The sequence below is a fragment of the Cyanistes caeruleus genome, chromosome 15 (genome assembly GCF_971803275.1).
Source record: "Cyanistes caeruleus chromosome 15, bCyaCae1.hap1.1, whole genome shotgun sequence".
NCBI classification, from domain to species: Eukaryota; Metazoa; Chordata; class Aves; order Passeriformes; family Paridae; genus Cyanistes; species Cyanistes caeruleus.
This window is the reverse complement of record NC_141715.1, coordinates 7842859-7863279: the sequence shown is the minus strand read 5'-3', so window position 1 is coordinate 7863279 and position 20421 is coordinate 7842859. Positions and strand designations below refer to the sequence as shown.

General features: G+C 41.8%; 1 protein-coding gene across 1 annotated transcript in view; it reads right to left on the bottom strand.

Moving 5' to 3' along the window:
• Nucleotides 1–20421, bottom strand: part of COL23A1 (collagen type XXIII alpha 1 chain) — a 119926-nt gene that overhangs the window by 51829 nt on the left and 47676 nt on the right. The window contains exon 2 of the mRNA XM_086851699.1: nucleotides 5150–5194. Coding sequence (XP_086707825.1) covers nucleotides 5150–5194 — 45 coding nt within the window. The remainder of the gene's footprint in view (nucleotides 1–5149; nucleotides 5195–20421) is intronic.

The window sequence follows — 20421 nt, the reverse complement described above, 5'->3', positions numbered from 1 at the left end:
GGCAGGGGAAACAAAACCACAGCCAGACATTTCCAACAGCTCAGGAAGAGTTAGAGGGGACTTTGCTGCAGCTCTAAAGGGCAAATAGCCCATCCTCAAGGTAGCAAGCACGCATCTGTGGCCACCTGAAGGTGTATAATAATTATAATTAAAAAAATCTATAAGAATACATTGCTGTGTGTATTTAAACACACACACACTGTGTATATGCATACACACAGAGCTATTAATTCAGGATGCTGTAAGGGGAGTAATGGGTAACAGCAGAGGACAACTGCTACAGCCATAAGAAGTCACAGAGTCTGGGAGAAACAACTATTTGTCGCTGTGTGTTGACTTCTGACTCCCATCTATGCCTCGGTGCTGGGGCACACAGGGAATATGCTCTCCTAGCAGAGGCTCATTACTGAGAGCACATGTGGGACAGATTACATTTTTCCTGAAGTTCAGCAGAAAAAGAAGTCCTTGGGTATGAGGTTGTCACAGGCAGTTCATAGTGAGAAATAAGGGGAGCAGTAGAAATCCCCAAATAAATGCAATTTTCTGTGTGATTTACCCACAAGCAGCCACATGTGTGGCTTACTGAATAACAACAGATGTGTATTTACACTTGTCATTCAATCACATGGCTAATGGGTTTGAAAGTGTAAATCTTGGTATGTAAAATATGGGATTTTAAATACATATAGGAAGACAAATAAGCCTTCCCTGCATAGAAATCATTTTTTTTTTTCTTTTTAAAAAAGCTTTCTTTCTTGTTGCAATCAGCATATTTTCACAAACAGAATAGCTATAAGAAAAAATACCACCCAAACCAACAAAAACCCTCTTTGAATTAAATCTTTCTTAGAAGTTCAAATGAAGGCAACACCTGCAGTGTAAAGAAAAAGAATAAATCATGGGTGGTTGGCAGAAGACTTCTATCCCATAGCAACAATTTCAACACATTTTCCCAAAAACTGCTTTTGAAATGAAAACATTTTGTATACAAAACATTTTCTGCCAAACCCTGAAATGATGCCATGTCAGGATTTTCCAATGAAATAACACTTCATCAAAAAAATGCCCTCCCAGGCCCACCTGTAAATTTTGTGCCTAAACCAGCCAACATTTTTCCTCCCCAGGCTGTAGCTGTGCTCCACAGCACCCCAGCCACCAGCTTTGGGTGTTTGTGTCCTGGGGCAGCCCTTGTGAGGAGAGCAGAGCCTTACTCAGAGACTTCCCAAGCTGAACACTTCATGGGGATTGTTTCCAGGTTTATCTTGAGAGCTTTTGAGCTTCAGATCAGTTTCTGGATCAATCATCAAGTCAGGGGTAGAAAGCAGAGTGATATTACAAGAGACAGGAACATCACCTCCCACAATCTAGTTGTGCAAAGCCCTTGAACCAATAGTTAAACTAAGCTCCCAAATCCTGGATCCTATTCATCTTTTCTTCAGGAACACCCCTGCATGGCTCAATCTTTAAAAGAAATAAACAGAAAGGCCTGTGAGGGCTGTGCATCCGTACCCCATCCCACTCACACAGCACCAGCTGGCAGCAAGAGGGGAAGCAAAACCTCCCAGGTCCCTGGCAGAAATCCGTGATATTTCACAAACGCTCACTCCATGAGCTGAACTGTGTCCTCACTGGGACATATCACACTGGAAAAATAAGCTGACATGACATTAAACCTGATTTTGCCTTTGGCAAGGGAAAGGAACTGCATCTGAGATGAGCAGGCTGGCTGTCAGGATCAACCACGACAGCAAGTGCTGCAAAACCTTTCTTCCACCTCACAGTGAGGGAAGGCTGAAAATCCCACATAAAATTGTATTAAAATGTGTTTTTCTTTTAAACACCTCTTCCATGGGTAGGTGCACGTGACTCTTCAAGTCTGTGCTTGCTTTCCAGCTGGAAAAGAAACTGCTGAAGATCACGTGGAGGAATAAGGGTGCTGGGACTCTTGTGTCTGTCCTGGCAGGATGGGATGGAGCTCAGGACATGCTGGACCACACCAAACAGCCAAAGTGACATCTCCCCAGGGAAGCTGCTGGTGTGAATTTTCTGGCCTTGTGGTAACAAGAATTGTATAAATTGGTTTTTAAAAGTAGCCTCTCTTGCAGCAGTTGTGCCCAGCTCCAGGACTGCTCCCCTGCTGCAGCAGTGATTCCCACAGGGCCAGATGATGGAGAGAATAAATCAAATGGGCTGGATGGAGCCATTTGACTCAATTAGTTCCTGGTTTGTTCAGCTGGGCTGATGGGTGGCAGAAACACTCCCCCAGGTACTTGATCCTTGTGTCTGAGGTCAGGGAAGGGATGACAGCAGGGATGAGCGTGCCCCCACGGGGAGCTCAAGCTGCCACCAGAGATGTGAAGTCCAAAGGGAGGTTGTGGTTTAGTGCAGCCCCCTCTGCCCTCCAGGGCTCCCCAGGGGGAAACTTGTTGCCCTTTATGTTTCTCTACAGCAAAATAAACTCTCAAGTCCAGAGGCAGAGCCCCAGGAAAACCCACTGCCTACCCTTGGTGGGTTCTGGGGGCAATGGGGGCTCACCCCTGTGGTTTAACAAGTGTTTTTTAAAGCATGTGCAGCCAGGCTTGTCCCAAGTCCAAACAGTCTAAATAGTTAAATTTTTTGCTTTGCTGGAAATGGTTTAAAAATTAATCTTTTATGGTATGGCACATATCTGTGGAAGAGAGCAGTTGTCCCAATGCATTTTCCTGATGATGAATTCTTAGTTTAGAAAAACAGAACTGCTGGATTAATTTATTTTATCTGAATCCATCATGGCAGAAGAAAAAAGCAAAATTCAGTCTTGGTTTAAATCAACAGGAGGATGTGATTAAAAGGACAGGAGTATCTCCTAACAGTTTCTCTGCTTGTTTCTTAGAGATATACATTGAAAGTTTCAATATGAATCTGAAAAGCTTTTTCAACATGACCATTTCAACAAATTTCAGAGCAAAACCTTTCCCTTGGCAGGGCTGAGCCTTCTGGCTCTCCAACAGCCTTTGTCTGGAGGTTGTGAAGTCCTAACCAGGCAGGGTCCCTGGGGATGGACACCAGGGTGCTACACAAACAAAGTTCTATTCACATTTATCAGCTGCAGCGAAGGAACAAGGACCCAGTTTATGTGTGGTCAGGTTCTCAAACAAATATAGACATATATATTCAAGTTATCTGGAGAAACAAACATCTGGCAGCTCAGCCAAAAGCAATAGACAGTGGGATGCCTGCTCCCTGTGTATCTGCAGTGGGGCAATCCACAGGCTCTGCACAGCATTCCTTGGGTTTCACTGGGGTGCCCCTTTGAGCCTGGCTGTGTGCAGTGGGTGCCAGCTGCACTCTTCTCTATTTTCCTCCACAATTGCAGAAGTTTCAAAAAAGTTGTTACTAAGGTTTGAAATTTTTTTATCATCAATAATTAATTTATTCTTTTTATTTATTTATTCCCCCTCTTATAATGCTTGGTTTCTTGCTGGTTCTGCATTGATACGCTGGCAGCTTTCTGCTTCATCAGAGGGGTGCTCAAGTAAATTTGCAGATGTGTCACAGCACGAGGGAAAATGCTGCTTTTCCAAAGTTTTGCATGAAGCAGGGAGAAGAGATTTAAGGGCATGTGTGAGCTCAGCACTACCTCCCAGAATTTTGTATGGACCAGAAACACATCTTGCACAGTGTTTACATAAATGCCTGCATAAAAAATCAGATCCATTGGCTCTGACCTGTCCAGCTGCCCTTGGCTGAATGCTGTATTCCACTGTGCTCCTTAAAGCCCTTAGGTGATATTTAAAAAACAAACAAACAAAAAAAAACCAACCCAAAGCTGTGTAGTGGCTATTCCTACAGCCCAGCTGCTGAGAAAATGAAACAAATTAACAAAGCTGGCTGGGATTCACCACCACCCCATCAGCACTTATGCCTTGGCCACCAGTAAATTCCTGATGCATCAGAACAAAAATATCACAGAAAACCCCTAATGCACTCTGGAATACCATCAGTGGAAGAGAAGGGAAGTGCCTGCCTGTCTTTCTTGTCCATCAGTCCATGAGTTCATGTGCTGCTGCTGGTGTGCAGCACATATAGGCTCAATTTCTTTTCCTCAGAATTAAAAAAAAAATGTTTATAATATTGATGATCAGAAAGTTATGCTGCCCTTTTAGAAATCCCAGCTGTGAATTTTCTATAGCAAGAGGCAGCAGAGAACAGAATTCAGCCTCTTCACTAAATGAAAATCCACTGGCTCACATTCATTCTATCAGTGTTCAAGAACCTAAGAACTAGGACATGTAATTTCATGGGCTGCTTTATGGCACGCTGAGGCAATCCCAAAAACTGCCTGGCTGTCTGGGCACATCCCTCTGTTTTCCTCAGAAAGAGCAATGCCAGCTGCATGTCTCCGTTCTCCAGCATCACACAGACCCAAGAGCAGAACGTACACTGTGAACATACGCTGTACGCTTCTCCCCAGCTGAAACAGGGTCTGTCCTTTCCCATTGCAAAGACAGGGACAAAACCCCAAACCTCACCAGATATACTGAAGTGACAGAGCCAGAATCACAGTCAGCTGAAATGAAAACCCCCAGCCAGGTTGCTCTGTGGTTTCAGCCAGGCTGAGGGCACACTGATGCTCAGGAGACGTGCCCAAGGCTGGTGGCCAAGGTTTGGTTATCCCTGACTCCCAAATGCTGACACCACCACCCCATGGATGGCAGGCAACATCTGGACATGTCCACATGCAGAGAACCAGCCAGGGCACACCTCCTGTCTCACATGGCTGGGGAAATCCCTATTTCCATGCTCATTCACTGTCCCTCTCCAGTGTCGGGTGGGGCAGTGACGAGGCTGAATGCTGCAAAAAGAAGTGGAAGGATGGATAAAAGATTCAACAGCTGTGGGTGTTATGAGTGGAATTTACTTGTTTTTTTGTTTTGATTGGTTAACTTTTTCCTTTATTTTTTTAAAATTTGTTTTTGATTTTTAGGGTTTTGGGAGTTGTTTTTGGTTTCTTTTAGAAGTTTTAAATAAAACCCTTCACGCCCAGCACACAGGGGTGAGGGGAAGCCCCTGCCCCACGGCCTGATAGAGGTGATAGGTGTCCCAAAAGCTCCCACAGCACCCAGCACCACCCCAGGTCCCCCAGTGCCATCGGGCAGGTGATGCTTACCGGGTTCTCCGCGCCGGCCGGGCTTCCCTCGCCTCCCCGGGGGCCCTGTGGGAAGCAGAGAGCACAGGCTTAGTGATGACCCATGGACAGGGAGTTCAGGAGGGTGTCTACCACATGTCCATCCCTTTGGGACCATCTCATGTCTTCCCCCTTTCCCAAATACAAAAAAATTAGCACGCTGCACAACTTAAATACCATGTTTTTCCCCAAAAACAGAATTCTGGTGAAAAAAGCAAGGCAAGCTGGGAAGAAGGTTTTGAAGTTATCAGTATTGCTTACATAGTAGAGAGCCCCAGATCTAACATAATCCAAAATTCAGGAAAAAATCCTTTGCTGAGCAAGCAGCATTGCTGTGCAGTCCCTGTGTGCTGCAAATGGCTGTTACAGGCTTGCAAATCACAATATTTAAAGTATTAAAGCAATGAACATGAACCTCTTGGTTCTAATCTTTATCTGAGTCAGAGCTTCTTTGTGCAGACTGCTGACACAGCTTAGATCTGGTCATAAATTTCTAATTTCAGATATAAAGCTTGCTTGTATTCTTACCTGACTGGGCAGCAATGGCTAAGGGATCAATAAAGTGCCGTAAGTGACAAAATACCCTTAACTTAGGAAAAAAAATCACTCAAACAATAAACTCTGACACAGAATACTGCTCCAGCACACACAGAGCATCCAGGTCCCTGGCAAAGCCACAACACCAAGTCCTTCATGGCAGTGTGTAGCTGTCCCTCTGGAGCAGCCAGCATTCCCTGCCTGGCACCTGGCAGCATCACTTCTCCCACGACACATGCATTACCAGGCTGGAAGAAAAAGCCTCTTTTTGCAGGCTTCTGCAGCAGGTCAGCCAGCTCTGGTGGAGTATTTGCTGAGAGACAGCAACATTAACAAAAAGCAAGAACTTGCTTTTTTTTATCTGTAAAACAACACTGCTCCCTCTCCCTTCTGCTGGAAAAGGATGATAAACAAAGACCATTAAATATTTTTGCACTCCTATCAGAATTTCCTCTGTTGCATAAACATTTCTGTGCACACATGTGCAACTGCATCTCCAGAATTTCAGCCATGGCCTGGAGTTCTCCTCTTTGAAGTTTGGATACACTCTCCAGCACTCCCCCTGTCCTCACAGGGGCTCCAGTGGGAGCCACAAATCCCACTTGTCCCCTCACTATGGAATGGCAACCTGCAGACAGAAGCCCTGGGTAGTCACAAATTATTGGTAAAACATCTATCACTACTCCTCAAATAACTTGCTCACAGACAAAAAACCCAAAATATATTCGTAGCCTCCTTGCAACACATTCCAGCCAGGAGAAAGGCTTACTTCCTCCATCCCCAGGTCAAGCTGCTTTGGAGAGGAACCACAGCTCTGACAAACCACCTTTTTCAACCCTGGAGTCCAGTGGTGACTGAGCAATTAAAGCCTCTGTACCTGCACCACCCTCTAGGCTAATTTTGGGGGCCTGACCTTCAAGTAGAGTCTGAGCCTCAGCATCTTCCAGCCTCCCTTGGAGTGCAGGGGGTGCTTTAAACACCAGCCTTCCTTAATCCTTCCCTGCCTTTCCAAGGACTCCTCCTGGATCTGTTTAATCTAAAGTGGCTCACTCAGAAACCATTCTGCTTTCCCTCCTGCTGGCAGCAGGCAGAAAGCACAGGGTGCTCCTTAGGGAGGAGGAAATGTCCTAATGGAGGTGCAGGAGAGGGAGGCCAAGTATCTAAAGTGAGTAATGAGTTGGTATTGATGCTTTTAGGCAGCTTAAAGGACAGTGGATATAAAAGGGTGGATGCACAGAGCTCCCACATGACGCTTAGGTTGGAGCCATTCAACTGATAATGTGAGAAACCTGCAAGAAACCAAAGATTCTGTATGAAAAGGGACATTAATACTAGGTTGGGCTTCTTTTTCAAGTTTAAGGAATTTCTTAATACTTCACACTACATGGGAAAAATTGACTCTTGTCTACACCAACATAGGTTTTTCAGAGAGATGGAAGATACCCCATCCCTGGATACATTCAAAGTCATATGGATGGAGATTTTGCAGACCTGATCTAAATGAAGATGTCCCTGCTCATTGCAGGGATTGGAATAGATAACCCTTAAAGGTCCCTTCTAACCCAAACCATTTTGTGATCTTATAATTCTTTCCCTACTGTCTTCCAGGAAATCTGTAAAGTGGATGCAGCATATTGAAATACAAATAAATTTTAGAGATATTGCTTGTGGCAAGTGTGAGCTAAACCAAAATTGAGAGAGGAAAAATTAAAAATCCATTCTCATTTGTTTTACTTGCTGTTTTTATCTGAAAGCAATTTGGTTTAAAAAAAGGCAGCATTTTGGAAACCACATTTAGGAACCTGCTGCCATTCAGTAGCTGGGTTAAGGAATGATTTCAAGGAGAAAAAATGTTGGTGGGAATTAAAAAGAAAAATATCAAACCCAATAGTTTGGGCAAGAGTTGCAAGTGTCAGTTCTGTGGTGCAGATGAGCAGGACAGAGACCTCTTAGCTCCCACAGGAGAGGGCAGCACAGAGGAGCAGCCCAGGAGTCCTTAATGCCACCTGCAAACTACAAGCTCTGCAGATGTGATAATGTCTATGCTTTGCACAATTGGAAATTATTATTTTAGCAATTTCTAGCTTATTCTGGAGGCTCAGCTTTAGATAATGCTTAATGAACCGAGCATAAAGTGAATTCATATTACACCTCTCGTTTTCAACCCTTTTAAGAAACTACAAAAGAAATTAGGGAGGCCTGGGAATTTGCTTGAAGATAAATGTTCCCTGTAAACTGTTACCTAATGATTCCATCTCCCAGGACCTCACAGCCTTATGCTTGTTCAATATAATTAAGATTTATGTTGCATTAAAGTAAATTGGGCAATCGCCGACTCTTTTCTTCTAACTGTGCCAGCCCCACTGTATCAACTCTGGGAGTTCTTTATTTACATTGTTATGAAAGAGAGTTTTGGAGTGGAGAGTGAATACAAAGCATAACAGTCTATTTTTAAACAACTTGTCACGTTCAAGCTAAACAGCCTTAATCCAGGGCATAATATGCAATTTCTGACAGTACCATAAGTTTCCCAGAAAGATGATAGATTTAGTAACCCAAATACAAAGAAAGAGAATGAAATACATTGCTATTTGAAAATATTATGAGGAAGAGATGATGGATGTATCTAAAGAATAGCTCCTCAGAAACAAGGCAAAAAGTTCACAGTAAACACTCACAACTCTGGGTAGCAGCCACTTATGTCATCTACTGTGGGCAAGTAAATGAAATATTAAAAATCAACATCACTTTATTATTCACATAAAATATTGTCAAAAGCCAAACCCAGGTACTTGTCCACAGTACAGTAAACAAGCTTTGTTTGAAGTAATTTACCCATTGCAAACTGGGCTGCTCAATGAACACCATAATCCATCAACAGCAGGAGAACAGGAACTACGTGTGTTTTAATATCCTTTAACCCCTTATAATGAAACCAAATCTAGTCCTTGACCCATGTTCCCATGGCTGGGAGGCTGCATGGCTGCCTCCCATCCCTTCAGCTGGATGGATGAATTTCTGCCTGGGGATATTACTGCTTGGCATAAGGTAAAATCAGTGTTGTCAAGGATAAAGCAAGTTTAAAATGTTAGCAAGAAAGGGAGCCCAGCAAAACCTCACTGAATAACAATGCTTTGTTAAATGCTAGGCCAGTGAAGCACATTTCAGCCAAGAACTTGTGGCACCAACTTGTTCCCTTCCCCTACACTTCTCCTATGCATCACTCTTTTCCACTGAGAGCACTTACACAGTGTTCCCATAAATCTGGGTCCTTCTCTTCCTTCAAGCCATGTGCTGATGAGGCTCTCAGGGACTTTTTTTTGTTATGTTAATCCAAAGAAGTAGTTGGGAAGAGCATTCAAGTAAAAACCTTGGCCAAGTGAAGTACAGACCTATCTTAGTGGATTTTGAAACCAGAGGGTTTTTTTTTTTCTTGTAAGCATGACACAGTGAGCTGATCATCTTGTGAACTCTCAATCATAAATATTAAGGTTATTTTAGGGTATTATTTTCTAGAGGAACTCATACCTAACACATTGTGCTCTAACATGGGATTAAGTATTACACAAATTTTTATACCACTCATGTGGTTGCACTTAAATTGTTTTTTTTTCTTTCTTTTATGAGCTTCAAATGGTTTAACTTGTTTTCCCTTCTTCCCTTTTGGCATTTTTCAAGTTGCTTTCAATATATCAGCATTTTTTTCCGTTAAAAATGAATCAACCAGAAGAATGGCCTGAACAAATTGGTTGGTTCAGCCACTCTCAAAAAGTGGATTTTTTTTCTTCTTCTTTTTCTTTTTTTTTTTTCTTTGCTGTTCTTTTTTTTTTTTTTTCATATGGCTTCACTTAGAAGGAAGGAGAACTTTGCAGCAGAGCACCGTGGGGTCTGGTATCGAGCACGAGGAAACCGCGGCCCCGGCCTAGCTGGCTGTTCCTGCACAAAGGCCAATTTACTTTCTTGTTCCCTGAGGAAAAGTTTATGGTTCATGGGCAGAAGTCAGATGCTGCGATGCTTGCTCAGCTGATACTCATCAGGTATTCAAGTCAGGCTGTGGCTCCGAGACCACAGATCTGAGATTAAACAGTTTTGGGTCACAACACTTTGCATGAACCTTTCTGGCTTTGGATTCCAACAGATCCAAAGATTCAAAGCAAATAGCAGATGCAGACTGGAAACACGCAGCACCTATGGTCTGCTGCAGTTTTCAAAATAAAACAAAAAAGAATATCTAGATTCACTTCAAATTTGGCCCAAGTGCCCCAAAAGCTCTCTGAAATCCTGGGCTACATCATGTGTTAGCAAAAACCACCCAGAAAACAACCTCTAGTTGTTAGCTGGGGAGAGCTCCTCACATTTCCACACCTGATCCAGTTGCTTTCAAGGTACAAAAAAAGCAAGAAGTTGTTTTACTTCTTGTACCTTCAAAAGCATCTTCCTCACAATGCATCAGGGAGCTGTGCTTAAACTCAGGGAACAAAACATCCGCTCCAGGAGCCAAACTGGAATATTTCTGCTACTACTGGGATAATAAAGAGCAGTATTCAAAATTTGTTTTGGCTAAAGCACCTCAGGACCTCAGCACTAAAACTTTACAGCCTCAAACTCTCCTTTACCTAGAGCTAAGCTAAAATGTGGGTACCCTCAAAATGAGGGATATCCAGGAGTGGATAGGGTGCAGATTTAAATTGTTCCAACCAGATGCAGCAGAGCAAATCTAAGCCCTAAATCTAACATCCAGCAGCACAAATAAAACCTGCACACAAGGTATAGTAGCTCAAGATGTTTTAAGACCAGGGCAAAATTTAGGGTGTTTAAGTGGTTTTTTTTACCTGTAGCTAGAAAAATCCCCTCTTACCCTTGGTGATGCTTGTTGCAAAAGAAATAAAAATAAAATTCAAGCTCATTCAAAATTTGAAATGATACATGCACACCCACTGAAACCAAAGCTCTAATTTTGCTCCATTTAAAACAACCAAGGAGGTGCCACTCGCTCCATTCTCTGGATCCCCCACCCTCTACTCCTAAATAATTTTTTTCTTTTTTTCCCACAACCAGAGACAGTTTCTTCAAACAGTCAAGTGTATACAGCTCTTTTGTTTAGTCATCAAGGCACGAAGATAAACTGAATTTGAGATATAAATTAAGAAGTGACTGGAATAAAGCCACAATTGCACTTACATCAAACATGGGATTTTTCTTCTCTTGTTATGGTCGGTCTTACTCAGGCCATTTCCAGATAATACACTGGCACAGATGCAGTGCAGGGCAGGAGCAGATGTTTTCAGCATCCCCCCCCTCTATTTTTAAAACAAGAGGATGAATATTTTGGCAGCTGTGGGGGCTGCTATATGCAAGGTAAAGAAGTTTTCACAGCAGATTTCAGTTTTCCACATCTGCACTGAGACAGCTGCTTCAGTCCAAGCCCTGAACTGAGATGGGAACTTTGAACATCTTTCAGAAAGTGTCTATGCACAAACATGCACACGTATTTGGTTTCATGTTTCTTTATGAGAGCAGTGACCAGCTCTGTTCATTGTCCCCATATGCTCCTACACACTTAAAACACTTGGAAAGATTAGAAAAAACATTCAGGTCACAATCTCTTCAGAAACTTACTGGTTAGGCAAGTCAGACATAGCTGTATCAACGTGAATCTGGAAAATGAACACAGACTCATTTTTGTTCAACGGATACAAGCTAAAAATCCATGTAGTGATAGAGGTGGGGAACAGAAATGACGCCAAACTCACACCACATTTGACTGAAATTCATGATCCTTATATTATCTCCAGTACTAGGTAACTGAAAGCAGCACTGCCCAGAACAAGAGATGAGCAAACAGACACCCTTTGAGGTCTTGCTCAAGTAATTTCTAACACAAACTCACCTCTGGGAAGAATCAAGAAGTCACCAGCAATAGATTTATTCAGCAGATGAAGATGATGATGGCTCTACTCAAATCACTAAATCTGCCTGATGAAACACCAGCCTGTTTACCAACACAAGGAGCAGATGCACATCTCAGGAGCCCCTCTACAACATGAGGTAGCTGTAGATTTCTTGCAGGAGTAAGACAATTATTTTTTTTTCCAAGAACTGCAAGACACTTCTGTAAGGTAAGGAAGATAATGAAGCACTTATTTCTTCCTTCAGCTTTCAGTTACAATCTCACATTTAAACAAGTCTGACATGTTGGATTACAAAATCTCTTGTGAAACATTCAGATCTGACACAAAGTACTTGGGTTTTGATGAATTGCATCTTTAGAGCACGGAAGTACTCAAAGCTAATGCGTCTTATCTACAATCAGAATTAGCCATTCCAGAGCCAAGATCCTACAGAGAAAAACAAAATAAAATAAAAAATACTCTTTCTCATTTTCAATATGTGAAAAATGAAGAACCAGCAAATTAAGATTTTGAGAGCAGATGAATAACACAGTTACTAGGGCAGATCCCAGTAACTATAGAGAAGTGTATATATTGGAGACTTTAGGCAAAAAAATCACATCCTTTGTATTTAAATGCTATTCCCACAGTTGCAGACACAGTCTGTGGATAATGCCCCTTCTGGCAGGATTTTCCACCCTCATTGTTTCCCAGTTTCCTATGAAGGGAAGCCCAAGCTGCCATGTGCAAACCATAAAGCATCCAAGGGATGGGGCCAAGCACACCCTAAGAACATGCCTGCAACCATCACAGTAATATCAAGAGAATTTGCTTCTATGTTACAAATCAAATTCAACATAAAAATCAAAGTTTTCCTGTTTTTAGACTCATCCAACACTGCACTTACATGTGACTATTTCAGCATCTCTAAAAAACCTGTTAAATTTTTCCTGCTGTGGTCTTCAAAAGAAACATATTTCTCCTGTGTAACCCTCTCTCCACCCCAAATCTCCTCTATACAGAAGGCATTTCCTCCACCTTTGTAAGAACTGTCTTGTTTTCTACACCTTATTCCACAAGCATCATCATCTCTATAAAGAGGGAAGATCAGGAACAGCCTGTCAAGCAAATATGAAGTCAGCTTCTGGAGCTGTTTCTACTTCCATTATCTGCATTAACCCTTGGCCAGGGCTACATGATGCCATATGCTTCAAAAGACAGGGGAAAAGCACATCCTAGTGAAACAGAACCAAGCAAACTGCAAACAGCCAAATCCCCTCCATGTGGATGAAGCCTTGTAAAACACAAGTAAAAGCTGTACAAAGCAAAACTAAAAAAATCACATCATTTTATCCCAATGACAGCAGTGTCACACAAATAAGCAGCTGTAAGTTACAGATACTAACAAGGTTTTCTGTTTCAAAATAATTTTACCCAATATAAAACATCCAGTGAAACTCCCACACTGTCTTCAACAGAGTTAAGTGACGGAACTTAGACACAGGTGATCCTCCTCCCAGACAAAATTAAATTGATGTGTGAATTCATTCTGCCCTCAATTATCCAACAAGCAGTTAATCTAAGAATCAGACTAATTTAATTTGGAAAAGACATCTAAGATCATTAAATCTAACCATTAACCTAGCACTGCTAAGTCCCTAAATGCCACAAAAAGAGAGCAGACCATCTGCAAGCAGACTTGCTGACCCAAGGGGAAAAAAAAAAAAGTCTTCTCTCTTTCAAGAAGAAAAAAAATTCAATAACAATGTGAACTTGTACATACAACATATACATGCCTCAAATATCCTCATTTTCAGTTTCCATTAAAATAAGCAATTTTTAGAACAAACATGTAAATCTCAGTTTTGCCATGAGAAGAATAAAGATGGGGTCATCCTGTGATTTCTCTGGGTACAGATAAGGGTGTCACCACCATGGGATAGGACGTGACATTTCTTGGCCTCTGCATTTTTCCTCTTCCTTCTGCTAATATGTTTGTAATAAATTGGACAGGAACTTAAGCTCTAGCTGTACATTTAGAGCACAACTCAAATTCTTTGGAAATCATAACCTTTTGTGAAAGGGCAAGTGCATAACCATATATTTGAGGGATACAGTCTCTGCCTGACACTGTGGGAAATTGTCTTTTTTGTAACTAGAAAAGTTCTCTTCTTTGCAGTATTTCCAGGCAGGGAAAGCCCAGGGAGCTGCTGATGAAGAGCACGGCAAAAGTAGAAGAAAAAGATTGATAATAGAAGATCTGAAGAGTAAAAGAGTAAAACCAAAAGCCAGAAAGAGTCTTCAAGTGTAATAAAATATCCCTACACATCACATCGGACCAGCCTTGCACCTTCCTACTTGAGATACCTCCTGGAGGACTGGAGGTGAGAAGTCAGCTCTCAGCCTTCTGGAAGCTTCCCATGTCAGGCCTGAAATTGTAGTGGGAAAAAAAATGGCAAATGAAGTGATTCCAGTCCCAGAGCAGCAGAAACAATATACTTTGTTCTCACAAATTGGGACCAGGTAGGTTGGCACAAGGTCTTTGGCAAAGAAACAACTTAGCCTCAAATTTGAGACCAGAGCAATAGTATTAGATCACTTACTCAGACTTAAGTTGTGAGCAGCTGTTTGGCTTTTATTTCACACAAAAGCTTATATTGTAAAAGAAATTCCTGGCCCACATTTGGATGCTGTATTTGCTCGTAAGCAGTGTTTCTCATTTGAGTCCTGATAATGCAATGAAATCAGTGATGAAAAATTTTTACAGAAGAGATGCAGAGACAAAACAAGTATTTCTTTAGAAGTATTTAGTTGTTTGCTAAAATTAACTTCTTATTTCAACTGAGAATATAATTAAAAGTACAAGTGTCTTCTCTCCCTGCTGAACTTGGGCAAACACCAGATTGACTTTGTGCAAACAGTTTGCTTTCCCACCCATCTGACATCCTTCTAACAAAGGAATACATGAACTCTAATACAGTTAATACAGTTAAAATACAGTTTCCATTCTATAGGCAGAACCAGCACATGCTACAGCCATATTCACTCCCCAGAAATAATATGGTGCTTCCTGTAGCAAGTGTGAATGATCAAAACAATATAATCCCTTTTACTGCCGTGTACCTGACCTACATTGCACAGCTTCCAGCAGAAATAAGCTGAGGAAGTCGCAGTAAAAATTGCCAGATGAGGCCTAAACGCCCACACTTATAAGCTCTAATAAATAAGAGTAATTAATGACTACCTTAAGAGCAGCATTTGTATATCCTTTTAAAGAATTAGGCTTCCAGCCATAATGCTAATCCATGTCAAGTCTGAATTCAATTAACAAGCAGGAGCATGATAGCTAATACAAAGGAACTGATTAGAAAAAAAAGAAAAAAACAGAATAAAATCAAAGTGCTCTTTTGGGCTGGGTACAGGCAATAATTGCACAAGCCTCTGGGCAACCCCATGAAGCATAAAAGTGTTCCAGAATTTAATCACAACTTCCATTGGTAGGCAAGACAGCTCCAGCCTAAGATACCTGCCACAGAGACATGAAACCTCCCTTTGGCCATGCCCAAGCCTACATGACCAGGCTGCAGAGATCAGTGCCAGGGTGAGGGAGTGCTCACTCCCTCAGTGAGTGTGGACAATAAAGGATATGTTTAGAAACGAGGTTGACTACAAAACAGCTGTAGGAAACTCAGAATTAAAAAAGAGGTGTATTAGCACATATAAAAGCAGAATTAAGATACCAGAGAGCCTGCTGACACTTCTCTGGCACATGCCATGCCTTGGAGGTGGTTGGCTCGAGGTGGGGAGCAGGTGCAATTAGTGAAATGTGATGAGCCAACACTCATGAATTTGCAAAGGCAAACTCTGTTACAGCCCCTTTCTGCTGTGTTCTGGGCCTGCTCTGGCCCAGAATTCAGTGGCAATGGTTGTTTCCATTGAAGTGCAAAGAGGAGATGATTTATTGCTCACACATCTGGGAAATGTTTCAGTAACAAGTTCATTTTAGACCAAAGTCTTCTGGGCCAATGTGTTGCACCACAAGTTGCTTCCAAGCACGTGCCTGAGCCGATGCCTTTCCAAGACACAGGTACAGTGTGGGGCTCTGCAAGTGAACACTAAACCCACAGATTACCAAAAGGAACACTGTAATTTGCTTAATCAGGTAATTTGCCTACTCAGTCCATCTTATTTCATGACCGGTCTGGTTTATCTGAGCTCACCAGTCTGGCAAACAGCTCAAAAAGCCATAATGAAGTGACTGACTTTGCTCAGCTGCTTCTTCCAGATGCTTAGCTCATTACCAATTAACCAAATGCATCTTTCAGAGGTACCTAGATTATTTTCAGCTTCAGAGTTTCAGTTGTCTATAAAGCAATAGGTCTATAAATATTTTTACATGGCAGCTAAACCAATTCTTTCCCATTTTAAAGTAAAAAAAGCAGACTCAATAGGACAGAAATGCAGCAGCGTGGGAGGTGTGCAGCATTTTTCCTTTTTAATAATAAAAAGCATCTTGAAGATCATATGGAAAACTTAAATTATTTCTGACAATACCAAGGTGCAAATTTTTACCTGCGGATACTTGAATTGTGTCATCTGTGCTTTTTAGAGCTCAGCTGAACAAATGCTGGATCGCCAATTCAACTCACCAAACGATATCCAGGAAAGGTTCAAAGGTTTAGCAGAGATGAGGTATTGTTGCTCTTTAAACACTGAGATGAGATGAAAAGAAAGAGGCAATTATTCTGAGCAAAGCTATCCAATATGTTACTAAGTTTGGATAAGACCATCAGTTTCCACTTGTATTTTAAAGAGTCCAAGTTTGGGAAAAACAGCGCAAAACATGGTGAAAGAAGGAAACCAAGCCAGAAAAATATGAAAGGGAAAGACAAGAAGCATCTGACTTTCTTTTGGTTTGGTGTTAAGGACAAGGGTAGTGGTGAGATCATATGGACCCAGGAGAGACAGAACAACCTTTTGGCACAGTAAGGGACCAAAGAGAATCAATGAGTAAGATTTCACTTCCCAAATATGTCAGTTTGAGACTTGATTGAAGCATTATATCATTTTATGAGCATTTTTTTTCCCATAGACCACTATTTTCTTCATCATGTGCTCTAGGTACTATACAAAGACTTTTGCCAACCCTCCAAGTTTACCTTTTCTTGAAACACAATGAAAAGTGGCAAGTTTCTCCTCAAAGTGAAGCAGCAGGGCCTGGCCTTCATCTTCCATTGATTAATATACGATACCTATGGCTGGATCTTTCTAAGATTTTAACTGAAATCAGACCTGGATTTTAAATGCAACACAATAAGTCAAGTTCTGCTTTCAATTTTGCCTTCTGGATTCCAGAATACACTTTTACACTATTGATATCCTGGATGTAATTTCACCTGAGGATCTAAAAGTATTTCAAGAAGAAATCTTGAGAGTCTTGCATGAATATAAATATATTGCCACTGAATTCTGAAATGGAGTTAAATGAAGCCTTTGAAAGGGTAGTTAACCACATATTGAAGTGCAGCAGATGGAAATTAACACTGAAAACAGGGAAAAAAAAAAAGAAAAAAAAGAAAAAACATGCTGGTAGGGGTCACAGGATTACAGTGCTTTCAAAACCACAGCTTCAGATGGTTTTTTTTTCTCCCAACAGATGAAAATTTTCTAGGACATCTGGCAGATTCCTCTAAGAATTGTGTTGGTGTAATTTGATTATTCATCAATATCCATAATCAGCCTTTCAACATTTACTGCATCCATAGCTGAATAATGCAGAGGACATTTGTGTTGCAGGCCAGGACTTTGAGACATTTAGGGAGTACTGGGCAATGAAGCTCAGTCTGATGGCAAAACCAAATCCCAATGTTTCCACACATTGTAGGCTTCAGAAAACATTCAAAAAATTCCCACCCTAAGAATAGAAATACTTATAGCTCTGACAGGGTTTTATAGAAACTAAGTAGGGTTCTGTAGAACTAAGGTAAGAACTTAGAATAACAAAAAAATGACATTTCTCATTTCCTCTTCCCCCCCTCCCAAACTGTTCAACACTCTCAGAATCTACTCTGGGTTTGGATTCTCCAGATGATTAGAAAGACCACGAAGCCAGAGTAAATTCCCAAAGTACATTTTTCTTTGCAATCAGGTATCCACATTATCTTAGTGCTACTCCCAGTCAGCTCCATCCACAGCTGAGCATCCCCTGCAAATCCCTGACCAGCAGCCTGTGGAGCAATGCTGCCATGCAGCAAAAGAACAGGTATTTCACACCACATAGTCCTCAGCCTTTGGGAAAATATGACCCTAAATTAATCTGATGCAGAGCAATGACATCTACTGAACTGGTGAGCATGAAATCCTGTTCCCAGCAGGGAATTCCTGGGGAGCCCTGTGTCCCCAGGAGGCCTCTCCTGCCACAAAGGAACCTCTTGGGAGTCTTAGGTTGTGTTGCACATCACTGCCTTATACATGTGAGTGGTTGCATAGACCCATAACCAGGAATCCCACTGAAACCATGGCTAAAACTTGTCCTAAACCAGGCTTTTTTCTGGGAGGGAGATGTTCGCTCACCCCGAGGCAGAGGTGCAATTACCCAAGTTTCCCGGGTGAAAGCAAGCTCTGAAGAATGACATCTGGTTTCTGCACAGCTTGGCTGTCAAACCTCTCTTGCTGATGTTTCTGTTTCTTATCTTCTCACTTGTGTTTGGAGCTCAAATAAGCTCCAGCTGAGTGAAGGAACTGGCTGCTGCAGGGGTCAGCCCCCACGGCCCCTCTGCTCCCTGGGTCCCCGGCAGGGAGCTCACCAGGACATCTTCCCCATGGCCACTCCAGTGCTGGGCACCATCCAGTGTGCCACAAGTCTCCCTTGACCCCTGGCTTTGCTTCATCTCTATTTTCCTCAAAAGTGGCCCATAGTCTTCCTCTTGGAGATGAAAAAAAACCCCAGCTTATTCTCAGTCACAATTCTGCCACTTCTCTCCTTTTCCCAGCTCTCTCTAAACCCCTCCTGCTGCTGACAGGGATTCTTTCCCACCTTCATTTTCTTCTGGCACTGTTGAATTATATGTGTTTACATTTGCTGCAGTACCATAAAGTAGAGTAAATTTTGCAAACACTCTGCCTGAATCCATATAATAATAAATCAGATCCTCCAAGAAACTACGTGTCACTTGTATTAAATAGGAATGTTTAAACCATCCCCCCCTCCCCAAATTGTCACAGCTGCTTCTCCCCTCCTTCCAGCAACTCCTCAGCCACCTCTGAAAGCTGTTACTGCTCTGACTGACAGGGGGACATCAACAACCCAACACAAGCTGACTGATTGACAAGCCCCTTTCCTTTTAAAACTGATTTTGCTTGGTAAACCATTTAAAACATGTCAAACAGTTCAACAGTTCCCTGTGAAACTACTGCCAACACCATTCCCTCTGGAGAAGGTAATTATCTTATTTATAGAGGTTGGGGAACAAATGCTGAATTTCTTTTCCATAATCATTTATTAATTGTTCTCATATTGAAAAATTTACTTTGGTAAAATAAATAAGATCCAGCCCTTCATCATATTGCTGCAAGAAAAATTAATTTTGCAGAAGTTGAGCAGCCCAAGGCAGGAGCCAGCTCTCACTTGTGCAGAAACTTAATGGGAAACTGTAGAAAGCAATTATGAAAGAGAACCTTTACAACAGGGGGAAAAAAAAGAAAAATATAGTCCCAGATTACAGATATTCAGCACAGTTCACTCTGAGCATTTATTGTGCTATTACTGTTACAGCAACCAGGAGACTTTTATCAGTTTTGCAGATGACAGGCATACAAGGCTCCTGTTTTAAAGACCCTGCTATCGGATATACCCACATGACAACAAAAATGAGTTTCAATAGGAAATGGGGCGTAAGAAAAAAAGGATAAACAACAACTTGAGTGTGACTATAAATTTCCCGTGGTCACTTAACTCTGGAGGTAGTGACTCACTCAGATTTTACTGAACCATTTTACAACCATGAAGGAGAATTCACCCAACTGTGTAGATGTCACCTCTTTTTTCAGTTCTCAAATTATGAAAAGGTGCCTTTGAAATTTCAGGGGTATGGGTTTTGCCTGAAAAAGCAGAGTTTGATGCTTATGGGAAGGGTAATTTTATGCTTTTACAAAAAAAAAAAAAAAATAAAAAATTAAACTGCAGCAGGAAATTGCAAGCAACTAATGTAAACTGGACACTTGACAATCACTAGAAAATATTTACACTAATATAACTACAACTGCCCAAAGGAAACAAACAAATGCCAGAAACACAACTTAAGTTGATGGAATGAGAAATAAACACAAGAATAATGGATGGGTTCAGCCCAAAACCTTCATGCACATATGTGGAACAGTCTCTTCTCCTCCAGTGCTGCTCCTGCATCTCCATCTCTCTGGTCCTACTCAACAGACTCCTCTACAGTGGGGTCTCACACTACTGGGATGTGTGAGTGCCTTCATTTAAGCCATTGTAAACCTCAAAGTTTGGCCCCAAGTTGCCCCATGGGAAGTTTAGATTATATACTGAGAAAAACTTCACTGAAAGGGTGGTCAGGCATTGAAACAGCTGCCCAGGGAAGCAGTGGAATTGCCATTCCTAGAAGTGTTGAAAAGGTGTATGGATGGGGCACCTGGGAACATGGTTTAGTGATGGGTTAATGGTTGGACTCAATCTCAGAGTTCTTTCCTAACCATAACAATTCTGTGATTCCAAGAGTCTAAAGCATTTTCTCATTTCAAGAGGTGATGAAGTCCAGGAGAGAGAAGCAGCTCACAGGGACACTGTAGGAGCTGGCTCCCCTG